General features: G+C 33.6%; 2 protein-coding genes across 29 annotated transcripts; both read left to right on the top strand.

The window, feature by feature from the left end:
• Window positions 1-4,559: 4,559 nt before the first annotated feature.
• On the top strand, window positions 4,560-5,856 carry LOC120076017. Its single transcript, XM_039029794.1, has one exon. It carries the CDS (start codon window positions 4,833-4,835, stop codon window positions 5,847-5,849), a length of 1,017 nt encoding a protein of 338 aa, XP_038885722.1. The 5' UTR covers window positions 4,560-4,832; the 3' UTR covers window positions 5,850-5,856.
• A 748-nt stretch (window positions 5,857-6,604) lies between these two features.
• On the top strand, window positions 6,605-13,548 carry LOC120076018. Of its 28 annotated transcripts, none has more exons than XR_005481486.1 (7): window positions 6,605-6,823; window positions 6,904-7,215; window positions 7,964-8,010; window positions 9,026-9,088; window positions 9,178-11,707; window positions 11,795-12,150; window positions 12,946-13,548. XR_005481486.1 is itself a non-coding variant. In XM_039029795.1 (5 exons), exons 1-4 carry the CDS (start codon window positions 6,718-6,720, stop codon window positions 7,995-7,997), a joined length of 531 nt encoding a protein of 176 aa, XP_038885723.1. In that variant the 5' UTR covers window positions 6,612-6,717; the 3' UTR covers window positions 7,998-8,010; window positions 9,026-11,540. The 28 variants fall into 28 exon arrangements, 2 of the variants coding, with proteins under 2 accessions (XP_038885723.1, XP_038885724.1); XR_005481483.1 differs by having other exon boundaries at window positions 6,904-7,015; window positions 7,115-7,125; window positions 9,026-11,707; window positions 12,946-13,544; XR_005481481.1 differs by having other exon boundaries at window positions 6,904-7,015; window positions 7,115-7,215; window positions 9,026-11,707; window positions 12,946-13,542.
• The last annotated feature ends 2,418 nt before the right edge of the window (window positions 13,549-15,966 follow it).

Below are 15,966 nucleotides of genomic sequence, written 5' to 3'. Positions count from 1 at the left end.
GGTGCTGGAACTTGGCATGTGTTCGCTGGAAATATGAGAGAGAGAGAGTCTTGAGAGATGAATTTATCATCGCTCCATTGTCTCTAACCACCTATAACTCACGTTGCTGGGAAGAAGAAAAGAGAGTAGAGGTGAAAAACATAAAACGGGGAGGAAATAGACTTGATTATGTTTGGTAATCATATGTATGCTTCTTAATAAGAAATGTAGAAGAAATAGACTTAATTTTCAAAAACAAAAAACAAAAAACGAAAGCTAAAAGCCCCGTTTGATAACCATTTGATTTTTTGTTTTTGTTTTTTAAAATTAAGCCTATAAAACACTACTTCCACCTCCAAATTTCTTCCTTTATTATCTACTTTTTACCAATAGTTTGAAACACCAAACAAATTTTTTAAAACTGAAATAAAATGTAGTTTTTAAAGACTTGTTTTTGGTATTTAGATTTTGGTTGAGAATTCAATCATTATACATAAGAAAGATCTAAATCATTGTAAAAAATGGTGGAGAAAATAGGCTTAATTTCAAAAAAAATTACAAACAAAAAATGGAATGGTTATCAAACGAGACCAAAATGATTACCAAATGGAACCTAAATAAATGAGAAACATGAATAACGAAAGAGAAAATGTACACAACGGAATAAGGTGAAAATCAAACAATATCAAATTTGTGACCTAAAAGATTTAGTTACGTTGAAATTAAATGTGTTGCTGAGAGTAGGTATAGATAAACAACAAAAACAAAATTTGGATTCAATTATCTACTATAGGATTGGCAATAGATCGGGGCAGGGCAGGGAAGGATTCTCCGTCCCCATCCCTAATGAAAGAATTTACCCCATGTCCACCCCCATCCTTGTCATTTAAAGGTGGGGACGGAGTAGAGGATTCTCCGTCGGGAAAACGGGTCCCCACAGGGACCGATTCCCTGTTTTCCCTTTTGTTTCTTCATGAAAACTTTTTTAAAAAAAAAAAAATCTTAAAATTATCTTTGGTTTGGACTTGGACACTTTACTTGACCTTAAATTGGGCTAAATGAAAAACTGAACTAAATGTAAAAAATTAAAATACTATATATATATATAATATATCGGGGCGGGGTTGGGATGAGGCCGGGATACCCTCCCCATCCTCGGTTCGAGGACCCTAAAAAGGTCCTCAGTTTTGACTCTATCTCCAGTTAAATTGGGGATTCCTCGTCCCGAGCGGGACAGGATCCCGCGAGAATTTTGCCAACCCTAATCTACTATTGTCATATATTACTATTCTAAGATAAAACTAATTTTGATAATGACAACATGATATAATCACTCTCAATCCTGTCTTTTAGTATTCTTCTACCATTCATTTCTACCTCAACCACGGCGACAACTCATCTTATTGTCAATACATGTGGCTTCAATACATATCTTCATCAATATATTAATATAAAAAAAACAATGCAAACATCATCCATCTATTAAACATTTGATGACAAACAAAACAAAATGACCATTTAATAAATAAAAAATGAAATGAAACGAAACCATAGACAAAGTATGTTTAAATGTAGTTCACTAATATTTACCGAGACAAATTTATCTATTATCAAGTATATGATAATTAAATGTTTAACTCGATAAGCTGACTTAGATAATCATCGATATTATAATTAACAAAAAAAAAAAAAGATCCAAAACTTATAAAATTCTCTAAAATTGCCTAAAATCAAACCATTAAAGTTGATGCAATAGAGAATTCTTAAAAAATATTCAACGAAATCACTATAATTTCACTGTCTCATAATAATAAGTAAAACGTAGATTTAATAATATTTATGCTTCTTAATAATCACTACATAAATTTGAGATATTTTTCTTTTGTTAACCTCATTGTAAAGATCACACGAAATAATTTTTAAATTCAAAGTTGGATGTCATGTAAAGTCTTGCAATAAAATTCTTGAAAGTTTGGGAGCCGATTTATTCTTTAATAAAAATAATAATAAAGTCAATATCAGCTTTGGCCATCGTTGACGTGGACTTTATAATTTTATAATAAAATAATAAAGATGATTTTTCCTTTTCTTTATTTTAATGCAATATCATTGGGCTATTCTATTGAGAAATTTGCACATGAAACGTGTTGACTCGGTCATAAATGACTCACTCCACGATGGTTAATAAATTTGGGACCCATTGTTGATAAGGGTGTTCATGGGTTGAGTTTGATTGAGTTGAAAGACTTTTTATATCCAATCTAATTGTTCGGATTTTAAATTTTTTTAACCCAAATGACCCTTATCAAAAAATGAATCCAACCCAATCATGAAATATTTTGGTCGTCGGGTCATTTATTTAAAATTTTGTTCTAAAAAGAAGCAAAACGTAAATATGTAAAAATCTAATTTAATTGTTTTCATATATTGATTAAGATTAACAACTTAATTTCAATTTATATAGTGAAAATTTTCTTTCTAAATTGCAAAGAAACTACTTTTAAAAGTTGTTGAAAAATAAGTTATTCAAAAGCTATTGGAATTAAATAAAATCAAAATCAATATATGTATAAATATTTGTGTTAAAGTAATAAAAATATATATATTTTAAAATTAATAATAAATTCGGGTTGATTCGAGTTAGTTTGGGTTATATTAGGTGAACTCATGAACCAACCCAACCTACAAAATTTTCATTTATTTGGACCCAATCCAATCCAAATGAATTGATAACCCAACCCAAATCGTACGGATTGAGTTAGATTGATCGATTTTTTTGGATTATCGGATTTTTTTAACACCCTAGTTGATATTTTCTCAATTAAACCCTCTCATACAATTATAAACTTGTTAGGGGGAAAACACCATAACTTAAATAAGTAGGGAAAGAAATGCAGCACAATTTGAATAAATTAATACTATAAAGTTAATTAAGAAGATTTGCAAAATTTGAACTACTTTTTTAATTTATTTATAAAGAAATCAAATAATTTTTAATATATGTGGAATACATTAATGAACAATTCATTATATTACATAATAACCACATTAAATAAAAACATATTGATGGTTAATAAATTTATAATGGTGTTATATTTTAAATTACTTATTTGAACTTGCAATATCTTTTTAGTTTAATTTAATTTATAGAATTGTGTACTTTGTAAATATTTTTCAAATGATGTCATCAATTTCCCTTCTTCGACTTAAATTGCAAGTTAGATTGAATCTGAGATTTGTTTAGATAAAGTGCGTTATTTACAAATTTTAATTCACATTTTAAAAAATAAGTAAATAAATACTTAAAAACATTATTGTTAAAAAAACACATATGTTCTTAATCACGAAGATTATTTTTCTTACCAGTCGAGAAAATTATATTACAAATAATCTTGCAACATACTTTTTCATCTCTATTTTGACTCGAATAGAGCAAACCAATTCCATCTAAATATTGTTTCAACTCATTCGAATTAAGACCAGAATTGAGACCATTATCTAAGGACTTCTTAGGTATGAATGATCATTTCAAGAATATCTTTATAATTGGCATTTTATAACTTATCCGACCAAACGCAATGGTCATTTCTATTAAACTGTGAGAAAAATGAAGAAACACAACAAACATTTTATAACCTAACGTGATGACCATCTGTGTTGGTCTTCATTTTTCTCAAAAAAAAAACAAACAAACAATAAACTAGGGGTATTCAAAAAAATCAATGACCCAAAAAAAAAACCGATTAACCCAACCCAACCCAACCCGTTTGGTTTGGGTTAGGTTCAAATAAATGAAAACTTTATGAGTTTAATTGATTCATGGATCACCTAAAATAACCCGAACCAACCCAAACTAACCTAAACTTATTATTAACTTTAAAATGTTTTTTTTTTCTTATGTAGAATTAGATATACATATATTTATTTTAATTTTCTTTAGTTTTATCAGCTTTTTGGATAATTTATTCTTAAATCACTTTTAAAAATAGTTTTTTTTGCACTTTAAAAAAAGATTATACATTATATAAATTGAAATTGAGTTATTAATCTTAATTCATATATGAAAATAGTTAAATCAAATTTTTACATATTAACATTTTACTTCTTTTTATTAAAAAAAAAAAAATTAAATAAATGACCCAAATAATTCGAACCAACACAGCCCAAATGTTTCATTGATGGATTGGGTTGGATTCATTTTTTAATGAGGGTTATTGAGTTGAAGAAATTTACAACCGGAACAATACGATTGGGTCTAAAAAAAGTTCTTCAACCCAACCCAGCCCACAACCGAAAAATAACGTAATAGGTTATAAAATGAGAATGTTAGATTTGATAAATTAGTGGAACATGTCATTAATTAATCAAGAAAGAGTCTATGAATGGGTCATCATAGAAAAATAAAACTCTTAATCTAAGTAACACCGCCTAGGTTAGACAAACTTATAACATAAAACAATTGTGATGAGTCTTAGAAATCCGTCCCAAAGTCCAACCTACACCAATCTATGATCACTTCAACCTTGCAAGTAACAAAAAAATTGAAAGGAGATAAAATAATATTTGGAATAATCAAAGAAGAAGATGAAGAGGCACCAAAAAAAGTCTATTTATATTACATTACTTTGAAATGTGGTTAGAAGAGTTTACTATTTTTAAATTACATATTGTTAAAGCCAATTGGCCTTTGTTTTTGTTCTTGTTTTTCTTTGGTCCATTCCAAACAAAGACTTTTCAAACACAATTCAATAACATTCAGAATACCCATTTTTCCTTATATATCCTTTCCCTCCTCCAAAAATCCTCCATATCCATTCTTCTGCAAATTCTCCCATCTTCTTCATCGCCAAATCATGGATGTAGAACAAGAAGAGATGCAATTTCTTGGAATCTATGGAATTTTCAGAGAAACTAGCAAATTAATCTTCACATGGAGAAGGATTTTCTCCCAAATCACTCTAGCTTTAATTCTCCCACTCTCCTTTTTGTTCCTCGCTCACATGGAGATCTCCGATCTATTCCTACGAAAAATCATGTTCGACGAATTCGTATTGGACCAAACGCAAACCAGTACAGCCACATTCGATAAACTCTCCGACGTCGTCTCGTCGGAGAAGGTCTACTATTTTCTATTTCAAATCGCGTACCTTGTTATCTTCATCGTTCTGTCCCTCCTCTCGACCTCCGCCGTCGTCTACACCGTCGCGTCGATCTACACCGGCCGCGACGTCGCCTTCAAGCCGGTTATGAGCGTCGTACCGAAGGTCTGGAAACGGCTCCTCTTAACATTCCTCTGCGTGTTCATCTCCTTCGTTGGCTACTCCATCGCCAGCCTCCTCGCGATCTCGTTCCTCTTCTTCTTCATCATCCTCGCCTTCCGCACGGCCGGCGCCGGCGTAGTCCTCCTTTTCTACGCCGTCCAGATCCTGTACCTCGCCGGCGCGTTCTACCTGACGGCGATCTGGCAGCTCTCAAACGTCATCTCCGTTCTGGAAGATTCTTACGGATTCAAAGCGATGGGGAAAAGCTACGGCCTAGTGAAAGGGAAATTAGGGGTTTCGGTTGTGATAATCCTTTTTCTGAGTGTTCCTCTCGGAACGGTGCGTTTTGTGTTCGGGCATTTGGTGGTCAGAACGGCGTCGTTGGGAATAGTAGCGAAGGGTATTTTGGGGATTTTGTGCTTTTTATTGTTTTTTATTTTCTTTTTATTGAAGCTGGTGACAGAGACGGTGTTGTATTTCGTGTGCAAATCATACCATCATGAAAATATTGACAAGTCTGCCCTTTCGGATCATCTTGAGGTGTATTTGTTGGGAGAGTATGTGCCTTTGAGGCCTAGGGATGTTCAACTTGAGAAATTCCAAGTTTGAGTTATGGAATATGTATGTAATCATAGGTTGATATTTGTGATTTTAATGAATATTGAGTTTTAATTAACTATATTTCATCTTTACATTGTTTGAATCATCATGCCCCTTTTTACAACGCTTTAATCCAAACCAAACTAAAAATTTGCTAACCTTACCTAACCTTTGTGATTTGAGTTGGATTACTCGGATTTTTTAGTTAGCCGAATTTTTTTAGTGCTCTCGATATGGTGTGGTAAATGAAGAAGATAATGATGGAGAGGATGAATCGTGAGTGAAAAAGAAAAAGGAGAGTGTGAATGATATAATGCATTCCGTTGTTTAATACTCATGTAAGTATTTTAATTCTTACACATCTTAGCCATTGTACCAATTTCTATTCATCGTCTTCACATCAAGTTCAAAAATTAAGAGTTAAAACGAAACTTTCAATATATAGACACCTCATTGGAAATATACCAAAAATTTAGATTTTTTCTAATTTACCATTTATTGCCATGCTTGAACTTTATTGGGACGGCCGTAAAGGTTTAGATCGGTTAGAATACAATAGTTATAGGGAATAAAAGGCAATAATCACTCTCTCAAGAAAAAAATAATACTTTGATAGCACTCGAAATTTGTTATCTCGTTCAACTTAATTCAAATTTATTCTTTGTATTTAATGTGTTTATTTGATGATTTTGTAGGCAATAATAATGTAGAACTGAGAGTTAGAATGAAAATCGAATATAAATCATTAGATATTTTTAAAAATAGGTTATGAAAATGTTTATTTGACATTTTGGAATAAAAAAAAAAGGAGTCTTCCTACAAATTTCCCTTAGAAACACATTCTTCTTCTCTTAGAACCCCAACATTCACCATCGATATGAGAATGTTAAAGATGCGACTTGTTGAACCCGCCGTGAACTCCGGTTTCCGCTACTTCTATTTTAGGGCAAGCATCAAATCCATCACCACCGATCTTGGCAACGGTACGATTGTCCACTTTTGGGCGCCGAAATTCAGAAGAGAGACGAAAACCTAATTTGCTTCTTCTCCATGGATTCTGCAGCCAGCACAATGTGGCAGTGGAATGAATTTGTATCGCCGTTGATTCGATTCTTCAACGTCGACGTTCCTGACCTAATTTTCTTTGGCACTTCCTACACGACTCTCCTAGAGAGGTACAAGTCCTTTTAAGCTCTCTATATGATATCCTGACAGTTGATATTCATTTTTTAAAGTCAGCGTAATCCATCTTCCTTTTCAACTTTCAATTACAGTGATCTTTAAGGTATGCCTTCGTTCTCCGTTCGTTTTCATAGTTTCTCATTGCTATAGAAGCACAACACCTCCATCAACTCTTGTTTACCTGTGTTTCGAGGTTCACTTGCTTTATAATTCCGTTATTGAGTTCCTTGGGATTTAGTTCGATGAACTTGTGGATTGAGTATTTCTTTGTATTTTATCGAGCTTGTGGATCATTTACTCAAAAAGCAGGGCTGTGATGTGATAATGATGTTCTAATATGCTCAGTTTATGGTTGGTACTACAGTTTGCATCTGCTGATATTATTTAGGAATTTAGTAGCTTTAAACTACATTCATGATCTTTTACTGTTTCTTATAATTTCAAAACTAAGTACTGTTCGACGTCCTCTGTTTTCTCCTATTAATCATGAAAGTGTTTCCATATGTTGTGTTTTCTTCACTTGTTTCCCCCAATTTTCCGTATTTTATTCGTGTTCCACTTTAATTGGCAAGTGAAGATACTGAGATTGGGCCGCGGCACAAAAGATTTATTGGAACAAGAAAGTTGATTTCCAAGGAATTTGTCACTTCTAGCGATGGTAGAAATTTGGAAATAGGTGAATATGAGTGGCAAACTTATGGAGAAGTGTTTGGTCGTGCTTGCAACTTTGCATCTGGGCTTGTTAGGTTTAGCCATGATGTTGATACTCGTGTTGCCATTTATGCAGAAATTTGTGCTCAGTGGTTTATTGCCTTTCAGGTTATCTTATTATTGTGCTCCAACATTTTTTCTCTAGAACTTGCACTTGGTTTTAAGAATTAAATCTTTAATTTTTTGTTCTATTTTTAGACCAATTCAGAAATACAGTTGATCTCTTTCAGGGATGCTTTAGATAGGACATTACTGTGGTCATAATATGCTACTCTTGGTGAGAGCCCTGATCCACTCTCTTAACGAGATTTTTCGAATAATCTTCTTTGTTGCATTCTTTATCAGTCACCATGAGTTCAAGCATGGTGCAACACATTGACTTTTTAACATTACAATGATGCGTGTAATATGCAACATGTCATATTTTGTCTTTACATAAAATGCAAGTGAACACCTAAACTTTTCAATAACCCAATCTTTTATTATAGTCAATGTAGGAAACCCAACTTTGGAAACACAATGTGTTTGTTAGCTTAGTAAAATAGTTGGATGAACAAAAAATACTATGAAAGGAGTAAAAGAAATGCATCCCTGCAACAAACTTAGTTTTCTTCTTTCACCTTGAGAATGATCAACAACCAAACATTGCAATAACTTGTTTTTAGTGATTTTGTATTTCACTCTTGTATTTTAGGGATGGTTGTAAGAAAATAAAGATTCCATCGAAAGGACCTAAGATACTTGGTTTAATTTCCTTTTCTTTTACTTTTTGGTTCCGTGTTTTATCTTTTGTTTGCTTTGATCTGGTGGGTTGTTTATGTTGAAAAGATTTGGATGTATTATGTTTTGGACAAATAATCAATTTTGCAAGATTGAATTAGTTAAAAATCAACTCAACTAAATCTTGGATTACATGGCACATATGAAAACAAACATATTTTTTTTCACTTTTGAAACCTCACTCTTGACACTCTTGAATTTACAAAGCATATTAAAACACGACAAGCTAAAAAACATGTGTTCCATATCCGAGACGAGTAGGAGTTTTTCAGATGGAATACCCTATACTAAATCATCACACATTTAATTCACAAGTTTGATTTGTAGTAAGCTAAAAAAATAGTTTTGTTTGTCTTGAAGTTTTCTGCATTAAACTTATGAGTTGAAATTGAATCAACTACATATGCACACTTTCTATAAGCTAGTATTTTTTAGCACACTTTTTATGAGCTTTCCTTTCATCATCTAAAGATCTATAAACTTTCCTTACCTTTGTATTAAATGAAATGTAGGTTGGAGCTTGAACTGAAGGAGCATTGTTTTTCTCATGGGGGGTTCCCTTTTATTTTTGAGATGTTGATTTCTTGTTCTACTTTTTGCTACTTTTGTAATTTTGGTTATGCCTCGATGTATATTTTTATGGTTTTTTTTTGTGCGTCGCCAGGTAAAGTTTACAGAGGAGCACCACATTTGTAGTATGTTTGTCATTGCTCATGTTGTTGATCATGGTAAGATGTTTATCTTTAAATTGTATTTTTTTTTATGAGTTGGCTTCTTTTATGATCATTTTGCCATATTTTATGAGTTTGATTTTGTTTCTAAATTAAAGTTGTATTACCCATAAGGTGACTTTGAAGATAGTCTCTTAGTCTAAATGATGTGGTTTTCACGTACTTATATTGTTACTGAAGTAGTGTTTTTGTGACAAACAAGTAATTAGTAAAGACTGTGAGATAAAGCATTGTTTTCTCCCTTATTTCTATGTTTAGTTAGGGCTTTATTTATGTCAACGTCGTCTAGTATTTTTTTACTTCTTTTTCTCCTTGTTCCATATCAAAGTAACGTGGGGTATAGTTGAATGAATGCCTAAATACTCATGAATTTGAAGTATAACTTGTGTCTCAAAACATAATATGTGTATTACTTATGCTTGCAAAGTGTGAAACAATTTAACTAGATTGTTAAGTATTGGTTGAATTATGTTTAGCTTTGTTAGTCTTATAATTGTCATTTTACTCTCCTATTTGTACTTGGAAAGTACTTTAGAATGGTATGTGAACTTATGAATAATATTCACCATCACTTCTCATATTTTGAGATTGTCCAGTGTTGTCGGTAGATTTTCTTTATTTCCAAAATTCACTATTGTTAATGTTGGACAATCATATATTGATATATATTTTATATATTTATGTAGTGAATGAAATGATATATACCCAAAGTAAAAGAGTATCATATAATCTGGAATACTTTATGAATTTTGTATTTCAAGAGCTAATTTATGTTAGTAATTATAGTTAATATTCTATCTAACTTATATTGTTTTGACAACAACTTTATTCAAGGAAATTATGAATACTTTATTTTGTTAATGTAAATAGATTATGAATGCAAGTGCTATGAAGTATTTTTTTTATGTATGGATTTCAATTAAAAATGAGTACTTGAGTAAAATTGATCAAAATCTAATTAGTTTACAAATTATTATTGAGCAACAAGTTGTACTTTTTATGCCCATGAGTGAAAGTTTATATAGCAAAAAACCAAAAGATTAAATAACATTGTTATAGAATACAATTATAACTGCAAATATTATATTATAGCATTGAAAAAAGGTTATTATATGTTAAAGATAACACATTATTTTAGCTATATAAATATATTATAGCTTTAATAAAAATGTTATCAAATGTTTTTATAGCAACATATATAAGTCATATCTTCATACTTTTATAGCATCCCAAATTTTGAAACGTACATTGTCCTCAAGCAAATAAAAACAAGGACAAACAAGAAAGCATAACAGAAAACCTCTCCTTGAATGTTGGAGTATATGGGATGGTGGTGGTGTTTTTGTATTTAGATCCATCTATGTAATTAGTTAGTTGTTCATTGGACACTAAAGAAAATCATCTAAATCATCTAACACATTTATATGTAATATGATCAAGTGCTTAGCCAATACATTTAGTGATGTTAAAAGGAAGTCCAAAATACCAAATCAATCAACACACTTAGATGTAATATGCATTCTAAACATGTCAATAAACTGCATTAAGTTCTTGGGATAAAGCAAAGATGATTAGTTACTAAGTAATGTTTCCATAGTCCTAACCGGTTTTATTCATGAACTTAATCAATCGTGTAATGTTGTAAAAGGGCCACTGTGAATAACCAATCAATGTTGTAAAAGGGCCACTAATTCTACTCTTTATCTTTCTACAGGTTTTCTGCAATTTAAATGGTTAGATCTTTCATTTAATCAACTTTATAACTTTAGCTTATTCACACGTGGGAGGACATAATGCCTTTTAAACTTCCTAAATATAATGAATTTTCCTTAAAGAAACCTGATTATTCAAATTTTAAGATACAATAACCTGTATTCCTACAAATTATCAACGTGTGAATGGAATACTGATTTGCACTGAGATGAATAACTGTCATGTTGTTGCACAAAAGTATATGAATAGTGATGCTCTCCAAAAGAGTTATTTATCTCGACCTAATTCTTGTTAGTTTTTAGGACTTTAATATTTATTTGAGTGTTTAGATATGAAAACGAGTAAAGGAGACCGTTGAGACATTCTAGGTGCAATTTGGATCAAAAGGGAGCACTCGACATCGACTGGGAAGAAAAAAGATTAAAATACCCTCGACATCAAGGGGAATTAGCCCCAACTTGTTTTTCTTCAATTTTCTTCATATTTTAGCTAGTTTTACTTCAATTTTGGGATGTAATTTATGGATTGGAAGCTCCTTCCTTTATTCTTTGTCTATAAAGCAATGAGGTAAATGGTTCCGATAGTTCTCAAGAGAAAACTTCATGTAAACTTTATTGAGATTTATGTTGAAAGAACATTACATTGTGACTTTACGTTTCTTTGGATCTACTTTAATTTTGTCTATGAAGCAATCTGGGCTTGGACTCCTTCTTTGGCATTAGATAGCGCAGAGCTACATGATCAGAAAAGGTAATAACTTCAGATCCTATAATATAAGAGAGAATTTTTTTAAACGCAAAAATAACTGCTAAAAACTCCTTTTCTGTCGTGGTGTAGCTGCACTGAGTCGGGTTGAGGGTCTTCGAAGCATAGTATATGACATGATGTTTCTTGTTGACCTTCTACCCTAACATTGCTCCTACAGCATGGTCACTTACATCGCACATAATCTCGAATGGAAGATTCCAACGAGGAGCCTAAATGACCAGAGTACACGACAAGGCATTCTTTAGCACATCGAAACTTCTCCTACAATCATCATTGAAATCAAAGGCCACATCCTTTTGAAGAAGAGAGGTCATTGGTTGAGCAATCTTACTAAAGTCTTTTATGAACCTGCAATAGAAACATGCATGACCAAGAAACGAACAAACCTCCCTCACATATGTGGAGTAAGGGAGCTTAGCAACTTGGTAGGGTCTACCTCTATGTCATGCTCAGATACTATATGTCTTAATACAGTGCCACGTGAGGCCATGAAATGACATTTTTCAAAATTAAAAACCAAGTTAGACTCAATGCATCTTTCTAGCACCTTAGACAAATTAGACAGACAATCAGCAAACGTGTCTCCATACACAGTAAAGTCATCCATAAAAATCTCCATGCATTTTTCATTAAACTCAGAAAATATGGACATCATACAACGATGAAAGGTGTCAGGATCATTACATAGTCCAAATGGCATTCTTCTGAAAGCGAATGTGCCATAGGGATATGTAAAGGTCGTCTTCTGTTGGTCTTCCTGGTTAATCGGGATTTGATAGAAACCTGAAAACCCATCAAGGAAACAGAAGAAAGGCTTACCTTCTAACCTTTCGAGCATTTGATCGATAAAAGGAATGGGAAAGTGGTTCTTTCTAGTTACAGCATTTAATTTTCTAAATTTATGCACATCCTCCACCCATTCTGAACCAAACAAGATTTAGACTACCCTCATCATTTTTTTACCATAGTAATACATGTTTTCTTAGGCACTACATGAATAGGACTAACCCACTCACTATTACGAATAGAATAAATAATACCTGCATCCAAAAGTTTGAAGACCTCTTTCATTACTACCTCCTTCAAGACAAGATTCAGACATCGTCAGGGCTGTCGACAAGGCTTAACTCCATCTTGATAGCACTTGAAATGTACTATCTTCTTCCGCTTAACTCAGGGTTGTTTAGCTACTTAATTTGGTTTAATTGACTATTTTGTAGGACTTGAGTGTACAAGCAGTCAGATTAAGCGTTCGGAACTAAAAGATGCTCAAATGACGAAGTTAGGAGCTAAATCCATCAAATGACGAAGTAAGAAGGTTGCTGCACTGTCAAGCATCGCAACGCTCTGATTAAACTTGAGTCCAACGCTAACTTGACGGTATTGGACAGAATGCTCGGACGCAAGGCAGCGTCGCAATGTTGTCTCGAGTGTTGCAATGCTCCGGAGAATCCATGACGCCATCGTCGCAACTCACCTTGACGCTTGAACCTTGACACGGAAAGACAAAAGCATCGGCGTTGCAACGCTCCTTTAGAGCGTTGCGATGCTACGAAGTTTGACAGGTGCGTAGCCCTAGCGAGCATGCAACGCAGCGTCAGGCCAGTGCTGCAACGCCTGCCTAATGCTCGGCCATTATGCACCGCAGTGTTGCAATGCTCTTCCTGGTATTGCGATGCTGCGGCAGTTTTATAAAAGGATAATTTGGGTCCAGCCGATGTCATCAGACCTAGTACACCCGATTTTGAATGCCACCGCTCTGTTCTAACCTTATTTTAGCTCTCTTTTATACCAAAACTCTGTAAAGAATTCTTCCCTTTACCAATTGTATTGAATTCGAGTATGTTTAGTGGCTAAAGGATAAGAACTTAGCTTGAGTTTGTTAGTTTAATTTCATTCCAATTTAATTCTTGAGACTCATTTTGTAATTTAGTGAGTTTTATTATGAATTTATGAAATTTAACTTGAGCATATTCTTAAATTTTTATGTATGGGATAATCTAAAAAATTAGTTATGCATATTTAATTGATTGCTTTGATTGGCCCTAATTTGTAATCGTTAGGTAGTTGTCACTTAGAAGCATGAGTTAAGTAGGTTTGTTGTGTTAATTTGAGATTCCAATTAGCAAGCATTTACTTTCTAACTTAGATAAATTTCGCTCAATTAATTGGTTAGAAGATGGAAACCACTTAATTGGCTTAGTTTTTCCTTGAATCTTAGTGCCGGTTAATTGACTGATTGGTTGAGGATTCTCGCTTTTCTGTTAATTAACATGATTTTATGGACTACCGGTTAGGATTCTAATCGAGTAGACTAAATTTTTTAATTCAAATATTCTCATGTATCTTTTGAGTGGTCTATAATAGAATTAATGAGGAATGGATTAAATTATAATTACCTAAGCTAATTATTTGTTCGATAAATAAATTTTCACAATTGTTTGCACTGCACAATTTATTTTTAACAATTTTCACAAATCCCCTCTTGGTTACTTTCTACAAGTTCCAACTTTTAAGGAATCCATATTTGGCTCTCTGTAGTTCGACTCCGAACTTGCTACTGGCACTACTAGTTAGTATAAAGGGTTAGTTCGGTGCATATAAAAATTTATTTGTACGACAGTCTTTTGGGAATGAATCATAAGGCCGTCAAATTGGCACTGCTGCCGGGGAGCCGACAGAATCCTTAATTTTTTTTTAAACTTGTAGTGTTTAACCTTGCTAATCAATTTTCTTTTTTGGTGCATGACTCACACTCCCAAGGGTGCTAGACAATTATATTTTGCAAAGATCTCTAGGGAGGAGCGGAGAATCAGAAGAGAAGGGAGACAGTAGGCTGCTCTTGACAGATAAATTTGTGTTGAAGACACATTTGTTCCTAAAAATTTCTCAATAATGGTTGAACGAGAAAAGACACTCAAGGAGCTTGCAACACCAAACTTCACTCAGTAGCCCTTATGCATTGCCTATCCTGAGACAACAGGTAATTTTGAGCTTAATTCTGGCTTAATTTACTTACTTCCTGCTTTTTTTGGTCTACAGGGCGAGGATCAGCACCAACATCTAAAGGAATTCTATGTGGTGTGCAATGGAATAAGACCTAATGGGGTGACCCGGGAGTAGATCAATATGAGGGCATTCCCCTCTTCATTGAAAGGAGATGTTAAGGAGTGGCTCTACATTCTTCCACCAGGAAGCATCATATCCTGGAAGGAATTGCAGGGGCAGTTCTTGGAGAAGTTCTTCCCAGCATCTCGAGCTACCAGTGTCAGAAAGGAAATTTATAGCATCATGCAGTTTGATGGAGAGACCCTTCATGAGTATTGGGAATGATTCAAAAAGACCTGTGCCAAGTTCCCCCATCATCAGATCTCGAACCAACTCTTAATCCAATACTTCTACGAGGGGCTGATGCATAATGATAAAAGCAATACCGATGCAGTTGCAGAAGGATCTTTAGTCAATAAAACTCCGACTGAGGCCATAAACCTAATAGCTACCATGGCTATAAATTCTCAACAATTTGGAACTAGAGCAGCAGTTAGTGTTAAATCTGCCAATGAGATAAATGAGCTTAAGAAAAAAATATCTGACTTAGTTACTGTTGTGAAGCAGTTGGTGAAGGTGGAGATTGGACAACCTGCTTCTGCTTGCCAAGTAGGTCATGGAACTGGTCATTCAGCTGACTTTTGCCCAAGTGCTCCAAAAGGAGCAATTCCCGAGGTGAATGCCATTATAGGCTACAATTATAATGGGCAATGCAGAAGGTGGGACCCATTTAGTCATACCTACAATCCTGGGTGGAGAGACCATTTAAACTTCAAATGGGAAGGGCAAAATGAGCAAGTTCAACCACATCATAGAGCTTCGTCTAGTTCAGGTATGTCCTTGGAAGACATTGTTAGAAGTCTTGCTAACAACTCTTTTAAATTTCAACAGGATACACAAAATTTTCAGTAAGATATAAAGAAATCCATTGAAGCTTTGGGGACCTAAGTCTCACAGCTAGCCACCTCTATGAGCAGATTAGAGAGACAATCTGGCAAACTCACATCCCAAACTGAGTCAATTCTTAGAGAAAAAGTTAGTGCAATCACATTAAGGAGTGGCAAGGAGTTGGAGCCACCTGTTGAGTTAGTGAAAGAGCTAGAATTGGAGAATCTAGAAATTCCTTCTTCATATCAAACCGTTTTGCCACCACAAAATAAACAGGGAGTATCTTCTCACCTTTATCCTTCTAT

Source organism: Benincasa hispida, chromosome 4 (genome assembly GCF_009727055.1).
Source record: "Benincasa hispida cultivar B227 chromosome 4, ASM972705v1, whole genome shotgun sequence".
NCBI classification, from domain to species: Eukaryota; Viridiplantae; Streptophyta; class Magnoliopsida; order Cucurbitales; family Cucurbitaceae; genus Benincasa; species Benincasa hispida.
This window is presented reverse-complemented; position numbering and strand designations above follow the sequence as displayed.